This window comes from Poeciliopsis prolifica, unplaced genomic scaffold (assembly GCF_027474105.1).
Source record: "Poeciliopsis prolifica strain line A6 unplaced genomic scaffold, Auburn_PproV2 SCAFFOLD076, whole genome shotgun sequence".
Classification (NCBI taxonomy): domain Eukaryota; kingdom Metazoa; phylum Chordata; class Actinopteri; order Cyprinodontiformes; family Poeciliidae; genus Poeciliopsis; species Poeciliopsis prolifica.
Window position 1 is genome coordinate 1135855 of NW_026562451.1, and position 21027 is coordinate 1156881.

The 21027-nt window shown below is 37.0% G+C and overlaps 2 protein-coding genes across 3 annotated transcripts; both read left to right on the forward strand.

Annotated features, from left to right (window-relative positions):
• The first annotated feature begins 70 nt into the window (after positions 1–70).
• ppil6 (peptidylprolyl isomerase (cyclophilin)-like 6) lies at positions 71–5504 on the forward strand. Its single transcript, XM_055021464.1, has 8 exons — positions 71–193; positions 269–364; positions 1858–2046; positions 3472–3534; positions 3667–3814; positions 4105–4164; positions 4248–4383; positions 4478–5504. Exons 1-8 carry the CDS (start codon positions 116–118, stop codon positions 4587–4589), a joined length of 882 nt encoding a protein of 293 aa, XP_054877439.1. The 5' UTR covers positions 71–115; the 3' UTR covers positions 4590–5504.
• A 402-nt stretch (positions 5505–5906) lies between these two features.
• Positions 5907–19380, forward strand: cd164 (CD164 molecule, sialomucin). Of its 2 annotated transcripts, XM_055021465.1 has the most exons (6): positions 5908–6146; positions 7221–7289; positions 13252–13326; positions 13634–13705; positions 14745–14822; positions 16286–19380. In XM_055021465.1, exons 1-6 carry the CDS (start codon positions 6083–6085, stop codon positions 16438–16440), a joined length of 513 nt encoding a protein of 170 aa, XP_054877440.1. In that variant the 5' UTR covers positions 5908–6082; the 3' UTR covers positions 16441–19380. The 2 variants fall into 2 exon arrangements, with proteins under 2 accessions (XP_054877441.1, XP_054877440.1); XM_055021466.1 differs by lacking the exon at positions 13634–13705 and having other exon boundaries at positions 5907–6146.
• Positions 19381–21027: the final 1647 nt, after the last annotated feature.

Sequence of the window (21027 nt, forward strand, 5' to 3'; positions counted from 1 at the left end):
GATAGCCAAAAAAGTAGATCGAAGCCTGACTTTCAAACAACGAGACGTCATTTTCATGCGCCTTCACAGACTGTTGCTATGGATACTCGGAGGTTATGCGCTGAGGAGTTTATCAATGGCCTCACAAACGCAAATAGAAATCGTTGGCGTAGTTAAAGACCCACATTTTCATGCTGCCAGAAGTATAGCCGAGGTAAAATAACAAGTGTATTATGTTCTTACTGTTGATTAAATAATTCATTTGAAATTCCACCTCTGCCATTTGTAGGAACTCAAACAACTGTTTCCTGATGATTTTTTGGATCCAGAAATTGTGCCCCTTCTTGAATTCGACTGGCATGAATACCTGTGCAACAAGAAACGGGTAGGTTATTTCTTTCAGCAAATTATTCAGAAATAACGCAAGCTAAAGTAAAACTGTCAACCGAAAGGAAAACGACAAAAGAATTCCATGTGAAAAGTATGACATGCAATCTTTCAATCCCCTTAATACCTTTAATCCAGTGCAACCAATTATCCTCAGAAGTTACCTGTAAGGAAAACTCTGTGATTCGGTGTAGACCTCAGATATTTGTTGAAGGACATTAGTGAACAAACAGCGTCATGGAGACCAAGAAACTCACCAGAAAGGTTGGGTCTAAGACTATACATAGCGGGATTATATTATAACGCAATGAGCTCATTGTCTAACATGGTAGTGGCAGCATCATGTCTTGGGTATGGTTCTCTTCAGGGGCCACAGGGAAGCTGGTCAGAATTGAAAATGGAAGGAGCTAAATACAAGTAAAATCCAAAAGACAATGTGTTAGAGGTTTCCAGTAGGAAACCGGCTCTCCAGATATAAGCAGAGCTACAGTGTGGTAGTTTAAATCAACGCATATTCATGTGTTCGTTATGACTACCTGCTGTGAATAATTTTTCACTTATTCACAGCAATAAGTGGAAAATTTGTGTTCATTCTCTTCATTCAGTCTGATTACGCTTGTGCTATTTTAGTAAGAAGAATGGATAAAAGTTTCAGTCTTCCTGTGCAAAGCTGGAAGAAAAACTTATGGCCATTTAGAAATGCAATAGTGAACATTTTAAAGGGATATGAATACTTTTTCAAGGAACTGTGTACTAATCATTGCAAAAATATATCATATCAAACTCTATTTCAGCACTTGAAATACAGAAATATTTCATTTAAATTAGATAAATTATTTAATCATATAAATATACAATAAATATGAACTTAAACAGATCAGCATAAATTAAAATGAACCACTTAAACAACAAAAATAAATACAAATATAAAATATGTGCAATAATATAAAATAGTGCTTTGAAAGAAGTTCACAAAGTTCTTAGAGAGGGTGTGGGGAGTTTCTGAGGTGCAATATCACTGCAGTGGATCTGAAACAGATCATTGGGAGAAAGTAGGTAAACTAATGATCCTTTCAACTCCCCTCAATATCCTCTTGCTGGTCAATTACCAGCAACACATTTTCTATGAAAAATATGGATGAAATATGACACAATAAGCAACTCCTCAGACATTAAAAACCAAACAAAGACTGGTAAAACAAGCTATGCATTTTAAACATTGATTAATACAAGAAAAACACTATTTCTCAAACATAGTGTGATTAAAAAGAGTTATCACTTCTTAGAAATAAAACTATTCATTGTCTACATTTCTAATGCCAGTGTATGTGATGAAAAATATTGTTATACATTTTTCAACTGAGCGTGGACAAAGCTTGCGGCTGTGGTCCTGCACCCCAACACAGATATGATCTCCCTGCAGTTTGACGCCATTGTTATTCTAAAATGCTGATTCACAACACAGCTATTGTTGTGAACTTGTGATTTCAGGAGCTGCGTGGTGATGTGTGGGAGTATCCCAGCAATGTGATATGCTTCCTTAATGGCGTTTTCCTCGGTAATGAAAAGCAGCTCGCCAGCTGGGCAGAGAATCAGTGGAATTTCACCGCCACTCATCCAGAGGATTTCTATACGGCTATCACTGAGGAGAGCTACGCCAAACACCTTCAGAACACTGGAGTAGGCTGACACCAGTTACAAGAACACATAAACAAAGTAGAATGGTTGAAATTGGCATCTAAAAACATGCATACTATTTGTTTATGCTATTTTGAAAGGCAAGAATTATCCTTTGTGCAGCAAGTGACTCCTGTGTCTAATCCTATTTATTGTCACTTCTAAATTTTGTCTCAGAGTAGAACATTAAAATAAACAAACCACTAAACATAAAAAGGAGAAGACTCACAGTAGAGAACCAGGAAGATATAAAGTGTACTGAGACAACCAGTTTCACTTTTCAGTAATACTTGGCTACAGGAAGCCTGCTTCTAGAGAATTTTAGACACAGTATCTAATGCATTGAGCAGAAGTTCATGTGTCCAGGAACTGTTTAGCAATCAAAGTTCAGGAATGTCTTTGGCTTTCAGATGGAATCATTAAAAATCCTTTTTATTTATGAGTGGTTTGAGTGTTTTTAAGATACTACTTCTGTAAGTTCGTGACTATCTCTTGAAGAACTTCTCAATCTCTTGAAAAGGAGATTTTCAATCTAAACGATATTTTTCCTTTTAAAAAAAAAGCTCAACAAAAAATGTAATTTTTGGAATGATGAGCAATATTCCAACCCATTATTCATTCTTTCCACAGTACTACTGAAATAATAGGTTAGAAATATGAGTTCCTTCACTGTTTTGTAACTTATTCTGAAAAACAGATACTGCTATTATTTACTATTAATATGTGTGACTCTGCTTGGCTTTATATGATGTTGATGGTGGAGCATAAACCCACCATTCCAGGTTGCTACAGGTCACTTTGTTAACCTTTTCACCTCTTTTAATGGTCTTTTCAGAATCTGTTGGAATTTTTCAGTATTTCTCATGCTGAGTTTATTTCTAGTGCCGAAGAGGACTTAATGGTATTATGGTTGCAAAACCAACAGATAAGATAAGAAGCTCTGAAGCCCTGATTGAAAGTTATTTAGAGAATGCCTTATCACCTTTAGACATGTTTGATGTTTGTAGCGTAGGACTCTTAGGTTTTTGTCAGTGAATGTTGAAAAGTGAAAACAAAGTTGGAAACAAGTCAGCTCCTTTTTATACAGTAAAATCAGTACATGGCTGATTACGTGTCGATGGATGGTTGGTTGGTTTTGCATTTCAGAAATTACACAAGTAATCAGTGTTCAAAGTGAGTATCATGTCTTTATCTATTGTTCTTCATTGCTACTAGCACTTGCTGTAATATATCATTATAATATATCACTTCTACAGGAAGTAGAATTTGTGTGCTTAGTTTTGAGTTCAGGCAACATGTGAATTATTGCCATACCTAAGATTTCAAGGTGGCAAATTCCCCTAGCATAAATCTGAAGAGTTTGTTTAGAAGTTAAAACTGTGGTTGCTGTTGTTTTTGTTAATCAAACTTCCATTCTTTTCTTTTCAGCATAAGTTTGTCTTCATGGATATTGTTATAGCAGGAGAAGATCCTGAGAGGATAAGTTTTGAGGTAAATTCTTTTTGATCAAATTTTACTTTCAAAGTGGAGCCTTATAATTTGACATTATTAAACATTTTAGAATGCAAATATAAGAAAACGAATGATTAATACAGAACAGCATGTTGCGTCGTCTCTCCTCAGCTGTTCTCCGATGTGTGTCCAAAGGCATCAGAGAACTTTGAGGCTCTATGCACAGGAGAACAGGGAACATCAGAGAGTGGCCTCCCACTCCACTACAAGGGCTCTCTGTTTCATCGCATTGTGCCCAATGGCTGGGTGCAAGGTGGAGGTGCTCTAAGAGCCCACTGTCACCTCTTACTTTTCAAGTGCCTCATTAATATTCAGGACGTGTAACAGGATTATATCATTCAGAAACCCATTTAGATGCAGGAAGTTAAATGACATAGATATATTTATGCAGTGATTTGAAGTTGATCATATGGTGTCTGATTTTACAATTTGTGGCACAAAGAAAAAAATTGATAAAATGTTCCATTCAATTCTTGGATTAAAATATAATTGACATAAGTGTGTTCAATGTCACTTGATTTGTCTAACTTTGCATTTTACTCTCTGCAGATATTTCTCCTCAAAGTAAAGGTGATGGGGGCGAGTCAATCTATGGACCAACTTTTGAAGGTACCAACGATTCTTGAAGATGGAATTATTAGTGAGTTCATATAGTTTGTACCACCTCAACATGTGACCATCTCACCTGTCAGACGAAAGTTTTGCTATTTCCCACTCAAAACGGGGCATTTTGGGAATGGCCAACAAGGGTCCCCACACCAACGGATCCCAGTTCTACATCACCTTGCAGCCAACGCCCTGGATGGACAAAACCTATGTTGCCTTTGGGTTTGTGTCACAAATTTGTTTCAGTTGTCATCAAGTGAATCACCAAGTGACAATATATATGATCTCTGATTACATTCCTTATTTCTATTTTTAGTCAAGTGATTGAAGGTGTAGAAGTCCTGAAGAAATTAGAAGAGTCCAAGACTTTCAATGAAAGACCCAAATATGAATGCAGAGTGTCAGCTTGTGGAGTGCTACCAATATAGTGCCCATTAATTACTCACTTTATTTAGTATTTTATCACTTTTTGATGCAGTAAATTGAAGAACAAACTCACTTCTGTGTTTATCCACACTTTCCTGCTCAGAGAAAAAAAAAGCTTAAATGTAATTCTATTATTTTACTTTATTTGACTTGTGAAAATCAGAGTCCTGTAGAAACCCTGTAGTTTGTATGCAAGAGTAGGACACAGCTTGAGTAACAAAATTGGGTGTATTGGCGAGATTTTTTGTTGCTGGAGGTGGTGGTATTGTTTTTATCACGCTTTTCTAACATGTCGGAGACAAATTGTTCTTATCTTAGCATTTTGGAATATTTGTGGTGTTCTCCCTGATAAAAGAACAATTTTGTCAGCACGTATTTCAACAGTGTTGCAAGTTTAATTTTGGTTATTTTTTACTTCATTACGCTAAATGGATAGATGAATGTGGATCCTCATTTCACATTGAAAATAGAGAAGATGTGACTCTACTTCTGCTAAGAAAAGTTATTTCTGTAAATGATTCCAGGTGGTCTAAGAGATAAAAACTATTAAAAGAATCTTTGGGTGGAAAATTGAAGAAACGCAATGCAGTCCAGGGTTAAAATCAAAGCGTTGAAATATTCAAATTTCCCCTTTATATTTATTATAAAAACACTATATTTATTCAAGAATAATCTAAGCCAGATCTCCCCAGTGTGCTGCAGGTCTTGTACAGACCCCAATCTGATGTACTTTGGGTGTCAGCAATTAAATAAATACTGATATAAAAAGGGAAAAAATACATATAAATTTGATATGAAGTTCCAGCTCATGTTTGTACAAAAGTAAAGTAGACCTGTGGTATTGCACTGTTTTTCTATATGACTCGATTTAAGGTTAGAAGGGAAAAAGAAAGAGGAATAAATTTTTTTTAAAAGAATGTGTCAATATAATTATCTTTTTATTTTGAATTACTAATATTCTTTTTTTTATTTGACATTAATTCAAACAGGTTATCATCTCATTTACAAAAGAGATCTGTTTTGATAAAACAAGCAGCATTTCAAGATGGTTTAGGGAACCAATCAACAATAATGATCCTTTTTAGAATTTCAGTAAATCACTAACCAATTTAAATATTTAGTTTCTGTTCAAGATAATCCAATTCTAGTTTTATAAATCAAGGCAGTAAACATAAACTGGGATAAAGTAGCCCAGGTGACTTGTGTTTGTGTTACAAGTGTGCGTTTAAAGCCGTGTTTCTGGGGGAAAGTCCCTCTCGGGTTCTTCCGTGTTTCCTGCCCACTCGCTTTATTTTTCTCACCCCTCCCATAAAAAGCGCCACATGACCTGCCGAGTAGGAAGTGTCGCGCTAGCGGACATCAACAGCAGTGGAAGCAGCAGTCCTCAGAAAAGACGAGAAGGAAGCCGCGAAATTCCGAGTTCACATTCTCGACGTTTTCGTGAAGATAACCAGCCTCCGCGTGAACCAGACCGAGCTGTGAATCGGCCGCAGTCATGTTCGTCAAGGTGGTGCTTTTCTCCGCAGCTCTGGCGCTGATTGTCGCTGCAGCCGCCCCAGGTAAGTTTCGCGACCTCTTCGCCGAGCACAGCTAGCGGCTAATTGCAGCCAGAAAACCCCCACGGCAAAAGCAGGACTTTTTAAAATCAGTTCATATCTGCTTACTGCGACACCCGCTAGGTGTCTCGCTTCTTTAGTTTGACAGTTACCACGTCAGTGTTCTGGTTTATATCAATTATTTATCCAGTTTCTGGGAACTTACCAGCTTTATATCCACGTTGGCGAGAGGAAGTCGTGCTTCCAGTAAATGCTAGCGCTTTAGCTTGTTAATAAGCACTGCGAAATTACACTGGTGTTGTGTAACGATCAGTGAGACGTTTGAGTCATAATGTTATCTGATAACACAGATATGGATTATAAAAATATAATCGGAAGCAGGCATGATGATTTGCGAATCCGGAAGAGGTTGTTGTCGTGCAGTCACACTTCAAACAAACCGTGGTACTTTCTTTTTTGATTTTGCATAAATATTTTTAAAAGTTTATAAAGGCTGCTATGTTCAAATCGATCTACCCTCTTCAAAAACAATTAATATGTGGTTTTTCCAATTTTCAAAAGTTTCATAAACGCACCAGTCCAAGTTTGGCTACTTTAATTTTGAGGTTTGTGTAGAACCTGATCTAGAATGATGTAAGAGCACTGAAGGTACTGAAATCATAGTTTTATCCATTTATGCAACAACTATAAAGTTTTCAAAGAAAAAAAAAAGAACCATTTTAACAAATGGTAAATAAAACTTTTTAGGGTGTTATTGATTGTTATGGGATAACCCACTCCAGGTCTGACTAGTCTAAGATTTATGCTGTAAGGCGTATGTAATCAATTGACATAAAATTTAATGCATTTTCTCCAGTTTATTTTTTTTTCATAGGTAAATATGCCCTTGACAAATAATTTGTTGCATTATTTTTCTATGACACTCCACATTTATTTTAAGTTCATTTCTTGCTTTCTGTGTTAATGCTCAAATGCTTAACCTGATCATAATTGGGTTAATTAGATAAATATCTATATCTTAGAAGTCATTCATGTTCAAATAACCATAACTAAGCTCCATTTCTGAATTCCTTCCAGATGACTGTACCTCTACGACATGTGACGAGTGTGTCCAAAAACCTCAATGTTTGTGGGCTAACTGCTCAAGTAAGTATCTCAATATGTGGCAGGTTGTGGAACCCAGGAGCACAGGTTGGCCTTTGTGCCCTTAATTGTGCAGACAGCTGAACTTATTGGAAGTTAGATTCCTTGCCGTGGAGGAGCAGCTCATTTTGGCTTCTCAAAAGCCTGAGCTAAACCACAGCCTTGTGTAGACACTGGCCAGCTCAGGGCCAGCGTTAAGCAGTAAATTATGGAAACAAGATAAGGCTGGAATGAATTTGGCAGATGATTGGCGGCCTGCCCACATTGGGGGGCTCAGAAAATAAAGAAATATATATATTATGATGAGTGCATTGATGGCTTATCTAAATTTTGCACAATTCATTTTATCATTTATTTATTATAAATGATAAAATGCCTGACTTGGAACAAATGATTTTAAAAGGACTTCAGTGTACGCATAAGCGGAAAATAGCCTGATTCCAAATTCAAATTCTCTGTGCATCTTTAATAAATATTTAAATTGTTGAAATTGTTTCCCACTAACCTGTTGATATTCAGCTAGCCAATGTTTTATTTCATCAACATTTTCCCACCAAATTTCCTTTTTCTGTGCATTCTCTTTGGATTAAGGTTGATCTCAGATCACATCATTTCTAATAAGGACTCCAGTAACCTTTTTTGAGCTTCCTAAATTCAATTGTAACTAAAACTTTGATTGTTTGTACAATTTGTCTCATGTGAGTCAACATAAATGTAGCAAATATCAATATTCAAGATCTCTTACTGCAAAAATATAGAAAGAAATCAACAAATTTTCAAATTGACCAAATTACCAAAAGTAAGAATGAACGCTTACTTTTGCAACCACAAGTTAACTGCGAGAGAATAACAAGTTAGAAGCTACTTCTGATTTTTATCACATTTTAATGAACTACATTTCCCCAAAACAACAGTTCCCTCTAAATGAGATTTAGAATTTCTGCAGTATAAAAATGTTGGTAGCAAAGCGGTTCCAGTGACTTTTTAAAGCATGTTTCACAGTCTGCTGTGGTTATTCGAGTTATGCCTCATTCAGTTAGATGCCTGCCGGGTTTTTTTTTTTTTTATTAAAACGTTCCCTCTTTCGGTTTGGGGATTTTTTTTTTAACTCAACAGCTCAGCTTCTTGTTTTTTTTTTTCCAAAATAATGCATTATTTCAAGAGATCTAGTTAAACATGCTTTTTGGAAGACTTCAAAGTTCGGTTTGACATGAGGCACACCTCTAGTCATTTTGAAGAAAACAGCAGAGGAAGTGTGGGGATGTGTGGCAGGAAGTGGGCAATATCCCCTAGCAGGGTAAACGAATGAAGGAAGGAAAATATAATGACACAAGTCTGAGGAAAGTGTGCTGAGAGGATGAAAGATCTCCTTTAAGATTCTCAATGACTGTATTGAGATAATTGGCTGTAGCTCAAGATGCAAAAAAAGAAATCTTGAATATTGGAATATCGGATCTCAAAAATTTGTTAGAAGTAGCTCCAGGAAACTTCAACGATCCAAATTCCCTCAACAGACCCGAAAGCCGTAGGTGTTTTAACCGACACGATAGCCAACCTGTTTGACAACCTCATATGTTTGAGGTTGATTCTTTTCAGGACAGACTATATTGAGATTTTGTGACACCGCGCCCTCCACCTGTTTTGACAATGACTGTTAAAAGGTTCTGTGATAATACATTCCTGAGTTTCAGCAGAACAGGTAGAACAACGTGCGACTGCCTCCTTTTTGGGGCGTTGCAAGACTAGATGGTTTGGTTTTTATTGTTTTAGCCGAGGAAGAAGCCTGACCCGGTTTACTGTTACATTTTGTGCACAGGAGGAAATAACAGCTTGCCACCCGCAAAAACAATAACTTTGAAACAATTACCTCAGCGTGCATTCAGAAAGTATTTAGTCTATACAATTGTGGTATTGAAACAAAACTTTTAAACACATTTTTCTTGCGATTATATAAAGTAAAGCCTTGTTTTCTTTCGAAAGAATGACCCTGAAAAACAAACATATGCGCCTGCTCGACATGAAGGAATACTGAGACCTTTTATGATGGCTTTTCTCTGAAAATAAAACGCGACCATGTTCAGGAAGGGATCACCCATTTAAAATGAACAGAGCAGGCAGCTGGAACGCCAGCCGGGCCCACTAAGACGGCTGCTCTGTAATAAGGGGTATCCGCACGCTGTGGTTAGCGAGTCAACGGCACATTATCGCCAGGTTTACTTTTGGTTTTAGGGATTTTCTGTAAACAAGCACTCTTTACCAGGAGCATGTTTCCCTGCTGTCTCCGGCTTTAACGCTCCAAAAGCTTACACGTGTACATGTGAGCGCTGAGGAGCTTTTAAGTGCAGACTGTGACAGAGCCAGCTGGGAGCACCAACTCTCAGGACCCCGAGGTTGTTCAGCACATTGATGATAATGTCACCATCTTGGCAAAGTGTGGGAGTGGGTCCTACCTTTTGCAGCTGCATGTGACATAACATCCTTCTGACCTAATGGAGAAGAAAAAACATACACAGACTACAGTATCAGGTTACACAAAAGTTGTAGGGGGGGGGGGGAAGTCTATCATATATTTTTTTTAATCAAATTTACATGCACATGTCAATAGAGTAGAATATCAACAAAAACATAATTTATTTTAGTTAAATAAAACTTACTTCATCCACAGGGATTATATTTAAAATGTTTTATTTCAGTTGATTAGGATATTTGCTTCTTTTTTTTTTAATAACTGCTGCTAACAAAACCTGTACTCAGAGCATTGTCTAAAAATTTCCGTCATACACATCGCAAAAGAGTAATTGCTAATAAGCTGGGAGTTCACTGTGCTTCAAATTTATTGATGGAAAGTTGAGTGGAAGGAAAAAAATCTGTGTGGAAAAAGTTGCATAAATGGTAAAGTTGAGATGTTTTTAGGAGTTTGGAGTTGATTCCTCAGGAATGTTTTTGGGGTGGAGGCACTGTTTCAGGCCTTGTGCACACACAGCCAGGTCGTCATAAAAACAAATATCTCTGCCACCTCATTTTAAAAAATAATATCATGCATGTGGGACTGGTTTCAGAACAGTTTTAGTCCACATGATTCTGCACAAATTCACCACTGAATATTGAACATGCTAAGTTCATAAGTCCAAAATTTACTTCAATCTGAAAATATTAGAAAAGGATATTAGGAAATTAAAGTCCCGGACTCTGGAGGAGGAGGGTAGTTTAAGAAGTCCACAGTGAGGTTTCCATGAATTGATTATTTGGGGGAGCCATGCCATTCGCTGGTGTTCAAACAGGCAATTTTTGAGCACTTTCTGATTTCTGTAGCTCAGGAGCTTTATGCAAATGCTGATTTAATTTTCCTCACCGCCTCACCGGAGCTGCAGTTTGATCTCCTCCATGTCGTGCTGCATTACTGATTAAGATCATGCAAAATGAGGCCCAACCAAGTATTGAGTACATTTACTGAAAGCTCATGGACATTATTTGCACCAACATATCTGTACCACAAATACATTTAAATCTCTTATTTAAATGTTATTGAGAAAAATAGTTTTAAAAAGCTACAAGGCATATTCACAAAATTAATAGAACTAAGGTGTTCATATAGTTTTCTTTTCTGACCACTTAGAGAAATGCTGATAAATCAAGTTATTCAGAGGGGCAATTAGTTTGAAAACATGTCAGAGAAAAGCTGCAGAGTGGCAGAGCTGAGCTTTATGACAGCCGCTGACGTCTGAGTAGCGACCGAATGCCTCACATAACTGAACCAACAGCAAAGTGTCAAACTCTCAAGACTTTTGCATCATAAGCTCCACAAACTGATAATTACATCTCAGAAGCTGTTTGGGAGTTACTTGTTTTTTATAACTGCGTGCCTAATTAATGTGTAATCTGCTGCAAAGCAGTGGAAAATCTCATACAGGCTAAAGCTAGTGAGCCACACTTCATCTTATTTAGAGGCTTAAAACTCACTTTCAAGACTTGCTTTGGTAAACCTGGTGTATTTTTGTAATTTATGGAAATTTATCAAGTGGATTCCCATATGATTTGGTTTTATGGTTTGGTTGCTCTTAAAGATACCTGTTCTGTTCTCTGTGCATGTCAGATTCATAATATCTCCACAGGTTTTAAGTAAAACACATTTAGAAGAATTCCTGTTCTGCATTGAACTTCTCTGCAATCATATTTAACTGCTGATGTATATTTAATTAGAAATATTTCTTCCACTCCTAAAATATTTAATGAACCCTATGGAAAGATGTCCATTACACAAAAAAACTGCAGTGTTAAAGCAACGACACAACCCGCTTCCTGCACAAAGCATTCGTCCTGACAATCACATGGTTGTTACTGTGACATTTCTCAGCTTAGGTTTCTTTCATCGAAATTTAGTATAAGGTTTGGGGATGATTTTTTTTTTTTTAGTTTTTATTTTTGTATTTTTTTTTTATGTCTGGAAAAAAATTATGTAATTGTTTGCTTTTGTTTCATGGTTAATCTTTAACAGCTGTTGAGCACAGGTAAGACAATAAACGGGTGTGGAAGGGAACGCATAGTGATTTGTTGTCTTTTCTCCACCGTGATCAAAGCTACAAGCGCGTCGAAAATCAGTGAAAAATCTGAATTATTGTAGATTCTGGGTTTAAAACGGAGCATTTTTCTCTGTTGTACATAATATGAAGCACAGCCAAGAGCAGACTTGACAATAGGGCAAAGTTTGCCTTGCACATGGTTAATAAATGATTAGACTACACAATAATGAACAATGCACCTAAATGATTTGGACAAAATATTACACTTCCATTTCTTTCTTTCTAATATTACAGAAAAAATAATGCCAATATTTCCAATGTGTTAATTTAACCCTTGTAGATGCTACAAGTGTTTAAAGCGTTGCATTAAAATCCTGTACTACGATTTAGAGTAATGCTCACTCTTCAGCTTCTGTTTGGTAATGTGTGATAAAACTTGCTGCTAATATTTCGGGGGTTGAATGATAACGGAGTAGGTTTAGTATAAATGCAGCAAACAGGGTCACATTTGGCTCGGTAAAAGAAATGTCATGCCAAAAACAGTTTCAGTGTTTGCAGTTGTCAATGAAGGCCTTGTTCTCTTGTGAAAGAAATCGTTGATGACCTCAAGTCTGTGCTTGTGAGGAACTTGTACTTCCAGCAAAAAGAAAAAGAAAGAAAAATAGGTAGGGGTAAATTTTGGAGCAGGGGCAAATCTAAATCATGCAGGGATCTGGCTGTGGAACTTCTCTCTGGCTGTGGAACTTCTCTTCTGTACATAAAAGCTTTTCATGGCAGTACATCTGCAGTTGTCCATCTTTAACTTAACTGAAGTTAAATATGAGACATTGATCATGTACATTAGACTACCATATTCAGAATTAAATGCAAGGATGAAATCAGTGTATTAAAAAAAAGCAAGTGAGGAACTCATTTGGAGTTTTTTGGTAGATTTAATCTTAATGAAAGACACGCAGAGTAGCGATAATCTATGTAAATGATCATCGCTCAGTGTTTATTGACTATATTTGGATTCCTAAAATGTTAATTTTTACCATTTGAAAATAAAGAAGTATCAAGAGCTCTTTACTAAAACTAAGTGTCAGCTATAAGGCACAGGAACATTATGCTGACTTGAAAGAAATGAGGTGGTCCGATGGGGCAGGCAGGTTAGAGAGGGTTCATCCTCCCTCTGCAGGAAGTGGAAGTAGGATGTAGGTCTGCGTGAGCAGCTGATTCCTGTTGGGGGAGACGAGAACAGAGTGTCTCGCCTGCGGATCAAGCTGTGCGCCCTGATTCAGGGTGGTGCTGTTTCTGTATACATGCTTCTGTATATTTGTGAGTCACTTCATCTTTGACCATTAGTCATAGTTGGAATTTGTTACATGCTTTGATGTTTGGCTTATTTATGATGTTTTAGTAAAACCTGAAGCTTTAAATTGCTGTTTTTTTAATTTTTTTATTAGGTGTTTCAGGGAATTTTTCCTGTGTTGTCCCAATCTTTGTGCAAAACGGAACCTGCAGCAACGCAACCTGTACAAGTAAGTTTGACTTCAAATCAGCACTAAATGAATAGCAGTTATATTCTTCTGGCATTAACGTAACATTTTAGACCCTAGAGAATCAGCAGACACATATCGTTTTACATATGATGTATTTCTTCATGATAAGACTTTTATTTATCTGTAGATTCTGGATGGGTCTAATTATTGTCTTACTAAAATAATTAATGATCAGTCAGTGCTATTTGGGTGTTTTCCTCTTATTTGTTGTCTATAATCCAGATGTTTGGGTGTTTTGTCTGGCTTTCCTTTGTATGTTGTGTGCTGGTGTTGGTTCCTTGTCCAGCTGCTCTTCCTACAGTCCCGGTTTCACCTACTACCAAACATTCATCTGTTGCCCCCACCACCTCTACAACAGGTAATCACTGCCTAATACCTGAGCTCTATCTAGTCTGTAGAGTCTGGTTTTATTAACAGGTGTTTTCTGTTTTTTGTGTTTTCATAAACTTTGTGTCAGAAGTATTTTATCTGGCTTAAGGTGGTAAGACCCACATCCAATAAAAAGATGTGCAATAATGTCATCTGAGTACTTGAGTGGTGATTTATTTTTATTTAGTTAACCGGTTTAAGTTGGATTTAAAATGGTTTTGTATAATGTTTTGATCTGGGATGCCAGTTTTTGTCAATTTGTGATTTCTCTTAAATATAAAATGTTATAAGAACACTAAAAATAATTTTAGCTAGCTTTAAAACAGTGCCATTACTGGGCTGCATTTCAAAAGTAGCTGTGAAATAGGGTTTTACTGTTATTTCAAAGACTATGACATGTATGCAGTTAGCATTTGTAAACAGCAGTTTTCTATTGTATGTTTTGGAGAAATGTACATATGTAAAGCTGCAATGTGCAACTTTTATAAAAGTGTTTATTTATTTTACATATTTGTTAAAACTATCACTACAGACATCTTTCTTGGTCTTACAGATTGATATTAGGGTGGAAGCAGAATAGTAGCAGAATGTTGCTTTTGTTAAGTGGATACTAATAATCCGTCGTTAAATGTCAAATTCTTCATTTGATTGCCCTCATTTTTAAATATGTCTAAGTTAAAGTGAACAAGCCTGCTTTATTCTGGAAACTGTAATTCAAAGAAACATGAGGGAGCTTTTGCTGTGAGGTGGAAGCCAGAAGTAACTCTTAACAGGAGAGCAAGGTGTGAAGCACATGCTTGACACCTTTAGCTCTTCAACAGTTTAACATTCACTCTTCTCTGCCGTTTCTCTGCCATTTGTGAGTGAAACTATGAATCCTGCGAGGCAGAGAGTAACTGTTGTCGATTTTTACCTTGAATAAATGTTTGATAGGGCTGCAAAGTGATACAAATATATAGGTTATGTGTTCAAAGTTTGCAAGAATTTATATTTGTTAAGGGTTTGTTCTTGCTGTGACCCTGTTTCAGTGAATTCAACGACTGCAACCGTAACGCCGACTCATCGTGGCAACAGCTCCACCACTACAACTCCAGCCTCCACCTTGGGTAGGTCTGACATTTACAATAGCAGGCCTCGTAGTGGTCTTGTAGCTCACTTTATCTTACAGAAGGGTTTCTAATTTATTTCCTTTTTTATTTTCCAAGAAGTGTCCCGAGCAATATTTCAAGTTTGCTGAGATAATTCTGAAATATTTAAACATTTTTTAGACATTTTGCTACTTTGCTTGGCACAGAGGTGTCATTTGGTACTTATCAATAAAGCTTTTCAACAAGTTAAAGAGTAACATAGTTTTAGCTCCATCAACATCTTGCACAATAATCTGCTTCTGGATTTTGTTTTTTCCTTACCCACCTGGGGTGTTTCATCCTGCCTCTTGATTTACAGCATTTTTTTTAATCTACTCAGTCAACTTGTAAAGCTATGAGGTTATGTGACTCCTATAAATTATAGGAAGTGACTCATTCTTACTTTAGTTTGATCAGGGGCCATAATTTCATATTTAATAAAAGTTGACAGGCCCAAAGAGTGAATCAGAACCACAGTGAGTGGAAATTAGAGTTGAACATTGAGAAAATATAATATTAAAAGGGATGCATAATGGCAGAAAAAAAATATTAATAATGTTAGTTTGGCTACAGTTGACCGTAATTGACTTCATTGATCTTTCTTTTCTACACCACTGAGTCAGATGAAGTATTTTAGTTTAATTCAAACCTTTCTTAGGAATTAAATCTGTAGCGTTGCAGAAATTCAACCTCTATTGCATATAGTAGACCCATTCAATAAATTAGAATATTACTGAAAATCCAATTTTTCAGAAGTTTTTCATTAAGTGGAAATATATTGCATAGGTATTTAAAAGCAAAGAAATTTGTTATTTTCAGAGGCTACTTTTAATTTGAGAAGACTCATCTAGACTTGTATTATAATTTATTGAATGTTTATTGAAAACAGGGATTTCTACATGTGTTTCAAAAATTTATCTTTGACATTGAGGTCAATCTTTGAGGTTTTTGCCATTCCCCTAATTTTTAACTCCCTTCATTGGTTCTTTATTAGATTCGAGTCAGGATTCTTGCTGGAAACTCCAAAACATTCATATTTCTTCCATTTAGAAGAAATATTTTGGCCTAATTTAAGAACTTGCCTTAAATGTAACTTTGGCAAAGATGTAACGTTACAAACTTGATCTAGTCCAACCTCGTGCGACAGCATGTTTTAAGTTTCTGTAAAATAAATTTGTCATGTATAAAATATCTGAAGCCATCTGAATATCTGTAGTAGTGTTTTCTTCCTCAGTGCCATAATGAGATCTCACTGGGTCCATCATGAAATCTGGAATAAAAAAGAACGAAAGACCAAATGCCTAAAAGAAAAACTCCAAAAAATTATTTTGGAAGATTTTTGACTTCTTGAAGCTAAAACTTAAGGAAATCAAACTAAATGGAGCTCCATTAAAATTATAAATTTTTTCTAAACATCACATTTTCTTTTTTCTTTTTTAAAGCACCGAATACCACAACGATCGCCCCTCATAAGAACTCGACATTTGATGCCGCGAGCTTCATCGGTGGAATAGTGCTCGTCCTGGGCCTTCAGGCCGTTATCTTCTTCCTCTACAAGTTCTGCAAATCCAAAGACCGTAACTACCACACTCTCTGAAGTGGCCGCACTTTAGGATCCAAGCCGTCCTCACCGATTTCGACCCCTCAGCACACACTCAGAGAGGTGGACTCAAACAGCGTTTCCATGCGGTTTTCTTTTTTTTTCTGCTATTTGTTTTTCTTTAATTTTTAGACCTGCATGACTGAATGTTTCATTTCAAAGTGAATCTCCTCCAACGTGCTCAAGCATGTAGATTACATAATCAAGCAGCTACCCCCACCTTCATCGTGTTGTTAGTCATCCTCCATGGAGCATTTTCCAGCGAATTGAGTGGGCTTGAGTTATTTACAGCCCCTCTTCTTATGCCTTCCCCAATTAAATGCACCACACGAGAGAAAGACAATTAGCCATGTATACAGAGTAGCTTTTTCCTGCTGAGGCTTGAATATCTACATTATTTTTTTAACTTGATTTGGAAACACTGTTTGAGCTCGTGTTAAATGTGACAACAGATAATTAAGGATTGCTCTTAGCTTGTGAAATGTTTATTTTGTCTCTCCACATCTGATCCGTCAGGAATAAAAGCGACAATTAATCATCTGACGTCAAACAGGAGATAAAATAAGTCTTATTTGAGTGTCGGGTGTTTCTGCTGTTTGGTTCCCACCGCTCCCCCTTGGAAACCTCTCTCCCAATACAAGATGTTTAAAAATGTCAAACGCCAACTGCCTGAAGAGCAGCCCACCGCAATAAATAATGCATAGAGCTAATTTCAGAACCACAAATCTCCCAGATCTTTTCATTTTCTGATCGTTAAATCTTGCAGGTGATTCGTGTGGAGCAGGTCCTTGTCGTTAGCTTTGGTATTTAAACCGGGTCAAAGTGAATTATTTTAGAATATTTTCAGATTATTTAGTTTTATTGTGCAGAAGAGGATGAGGTGTGGTGTGCACCTTTCTTGATGTGGACAGTGAAGTGCCTTTGATGTCCAGTGTGAGTTAAAGCAAGGAATGGGTTTGTATTTTTCTGTTTTCTCTTTTTGTTTCCGTATTGTGAGAAGTAACAGTATCGCTGCGCTGATATTGCTTAGAGGTATAGTGTCACAGCTGGACTGAAGAGCCTTTTATTGTTGAAGAAAACAGGATTTTTTTTGTCCTCAAAGGCCATCATTCGGTTTGTAGGTGCAGCAGAAAGACCAAACGCGGCAGGACGACTGTGCGCGCAATCACGCTACCACAGACTTTTGGAGTGAATAATTTAAATAGAGTTTCCTTCTACTTTGCTACATCATGGTTCAAATCTGAGTGAGCTGGCAGGAAAATATTTTGATATCGGCGACAAGCATGATGGTGTACTTTATACTAAAAGATTGTGAAACTGTTGGACTTTATCTTTCAAAGTAAATGTCTAGAAGAGACTGGCGTTAAGGATTTCACTTCTATTTAATTGATTTGGAGTGTAAATTCAGAATATCAGCCAAGTGGCCATATTGGAGCCTCATCTTATTAGCTGGCTGCTAACTTTTTTTTCTGAATTTCTCAGCTTTTGCCTAATCTGTAAACAGCCACATCCTGTTTCTGTCCTGCTGAAGGAAAATTAGTGTGTCCACTAATTTTGTATAAATGGCTTTCTTCCCTACAGTTAGTGCATGCTCGAAGCTGTTTTCATTGCATATGCAACTAGTACCTTAGACACATTCAAAAACCACTTATTTGTGACAAGTTCATATGCGAATGGAAGGATGCCTTGAAACCACGTACATGAAGCCAAAGCCTCAGTTTTTGGCATGTTTTGTAATCCTTTTTTTCCCCTTCTTCTTATTTGGTAAACGGTTTCAGGTTTATCTCACAAATACAATCAGAGGCTTGTTTTAAATATTCAGATTATGACCACAAAGCAATTAATGAATGCAGATGTTTGTTTTGGCTTGTATCTTTTGAGGTTGCATGGTCTCTTGTGCATTAAGGTCACGAGCCGGCAACATTCCAGCGCTGCTGCACCGCTTCGGTTTCCCTCTCTGCTGCATGTCGAGTCCATTTGCACAAGTGAAGAGAAATATTTAGAAATATTTAGTGCCGCTGAGCACGTTACGCTTTCTGCGAACGGCACGTCGACGTCCCAATGTGCCGCGTCTCGAGCAAAAGTGCCTTATTCGTTTATCATCCATTTCCATCTGTTGTGAAACGAGTTGTCACGGTGACTAAACGTCAGCCCGACTCGTCACTTTAAGGCTCCTGTAAAGTGCTTTCCTGTGTTCTGCGTACGTTTGTTGCTCCCGGCCTTAATCTTTTCGATCGAGTCCACAGAGCTGTTGCAAAGTGACAAGCTGTTCAGGCAACACGCGTAGGCTACTTTCTGTTTGGGTGTAAAATTAAATGCTGCTTTTGTCGAGATGAAAAACATCAAGTAAATCATACATGTCAGCTGAAGCAGGCTGGTTGTAGCCTGAACAGCTTCTCGGCAGCTATTTATGATCAAACACACTGGTGAAGTAACCACAGACAGGCCTGGTGTTCTCTATTTCAACATACCCTCCCCCTTTTACACAATGACTTGAACTCCTCTTCAGTTGTAACCTGCTGATGTTTTCTGTTGTGAAGGATTTTAAAGTGCAACATTAAGATTAATTGTATCACAATTCAGTTTTCAACCAGGCAGTGTTGGCCTTCTTTGCCTTGTCGCTTTATTGCTAATTGCATACACACTTTAGTGCTGTCTTTCACTGTCCATTTGTCTTGTTGGTACGACTTCTGGCTTTTCTCTCTCACCACTCTAACACAGAAACGTATATAGCCATATGTAAACACTGAACGGTGCCACAATGCCTCCCCTTGAATGGTCTTTGCTTCTTTTTGTGCCACCCAACATTTTTTGTGCCTCTGATGCCTCTCAAATGTTTTTTTTTTCGTTTTGTTTTGTTTTTGTTGGCCTTGTTTTCTGGTGTTGCCTTTAGTTTTACAATGTTAAACCAATAAAGTGTGAATATCGTTAAACAAATCTTTGCGTTTACTCTTCATATGATACCTGTGTGTGTATGTGTGTGTGTAGTTTACCTAAGTGGGATAAGGATACAGTCATTGTTGTGGTTACAGCTGCCCTGATGATGAAAGGTGTCGTATCAAGTTCTACTGATTCTTTGTCTTTAGTTTAACTTAATACTGACCCAACAGATCTGCTGGGAGCAGAGGAAGTAAGTCTACAATATTCTGCACTGTGGAAAAGTTGTTTGCATCCTGCGTTTTGTTGCTTGTTTTAGATCAACAAACACATTTGCATGTCGGAAACAGAACCCGAGCAAGACGATGCAGATTTCAAATGATTTGAGCTGAAAGAAGCCATCCAAGTAAACATTTAACACAAGTTTGTGGTAACTTGTCTTTAACACCTCTGGAAGAACTTTGGTTCTATTTGTTTTTCAGAATTTTTAATTTAGCCAAATTGAATGAGTTTTGAGCCTGAACAATTGCTTGTGTTTTTTTTTTTTTTTTGTTGTTTGTTTTTTTCAGGTCAAACCACTGCATCTTGATCAGCTTTAAGTCCAGACTTTGAGTAGGCCATCCCAAAAGCTTCATTTGTTGTTTTCATAAATAAACTTTCTTCTTCAGGATTTTCACACTTTTCAACACTGTTTGACTGTATATTGGTTCTTGGAACTGCTGTTACAAAATATTAATATTTGTGGAAAAAGAATTTTTGGAATCATCAATAACTTTTTGGCAAAAGAAATATCCCTCTTTTCCCCCTCCATTATGAAATATTCTACACTTTCTCAGTATAGCCGATGTGACTCTTCACTTAATAAATCAGTAGATTAACCTCAGATGAGTGCAGTTATTTTTATCCTTGATGAAATAAATGTCCTTCTAACTAACATTTTCTGCGGTTTAGGAGTGACATTATCCAGTTAGTGTGTTGTCTTAGATGCATGGGAGTGCACTGCACCTGCAGACCAAACTTCCTAAATCTTCTCCCATACATTGCTGAATGGGCTGAAAGAAAAACTTCCCCAGTTACAGTTTCTGCATTTTTCTTCTACACTTTTTCCTCCCACTAATATAATGTAATTATATCAATTATATATGTAATTATTATATGTAATTATAATGTAATATAATATAATATAAATTATAATATAATATAATAAAGCACAGTGGAAAGTCAGCTTATTTTGTGACTTATCCCTGTAGAGCACTGGTTTAAGACTCCAGTCCTCATTGGCCACTGTCTTGTAGTTTTTGCATGTGCCACAGATACAAAACACGGGAATGAAATGGCTTAATTTTCCTCATTGTGTAGATAAGTTCTCCAGAACCTTGTTAGTTACCTTACTATTCTATTCAGGTGTGGTGCAGCAGAGGCACATCTAAAAGATGCAGGACAGCAGCCCTTGAGGACTGGAGTTTGACACCTGTGCTGTACATGACGGTAATGACCTGATGGTGACTGACTTAATGTCAACGGCCCTCCCCAAGTTTAACATGGTCAAAACAACCTTTGGTTATTAAAAATCCTCTTTAAGTAACCCTATGCATTATAATTTTTAGAAAAACTGAGTTTAGGGGATTTTGAAAAGCTACAAAGTGCAAAGCTTACCACCCTCAAACTAGATAGAAAACTTCAAAATCCACAAAAACCAGTTGAATA

What these genes read in the sequence shown, in the direction of transcription:
- ppil6 (XM_055021464.1), top strand. Translation starts at nt 116, where the DNA reads ATGGCCTCACAAACGCAAATAGAAATCGTTGGCGTAGTTAAAGACCCA. An exon ending in AACACCTTCAGAACACTGGA is followed by an intron (nt 2,047 to 3,471) that starts GTAGGCTGACAC and finishes TTTTCTTTTCAG; the next exon opens with CATAAGTTTGTCTTCATGGA. An exon ending in AAAACCTATGTTGCCTTTGG is followed by an intron (nt 4,384 to 4,477) that starts GTTTGTGTCACA and finishes TTCTATTTTTAG; the next exon opens with TCAAGTGATTGAAGGTGTAG.
- cd164 (XM_055021465.1), top strand. Translation starts at nt 6,083, where the DNA reads ATGTTCGTCAAGGTGGTGCTTTTCTCCGCAGCTCTGGCGCTGATTGTC. An exon ending in TGTCGCTGCAGCCGCCCCAG is followed by an intron (nt 6,147 to 7,220) that starts GTAAGTTTCGCG and finishes AATTCCTTCCAG; the next exon opens with ATGACTGTACCTCTACGACA. An exon ending in AACTCCAGCCTCCACCTTGG is followed by an intron (nt 14,823 to 16,285) that starts GTAGGTCTGACA and finishes TCTTTTTTAAAG; the next exon opens with CACCGAATACCACAACGATC.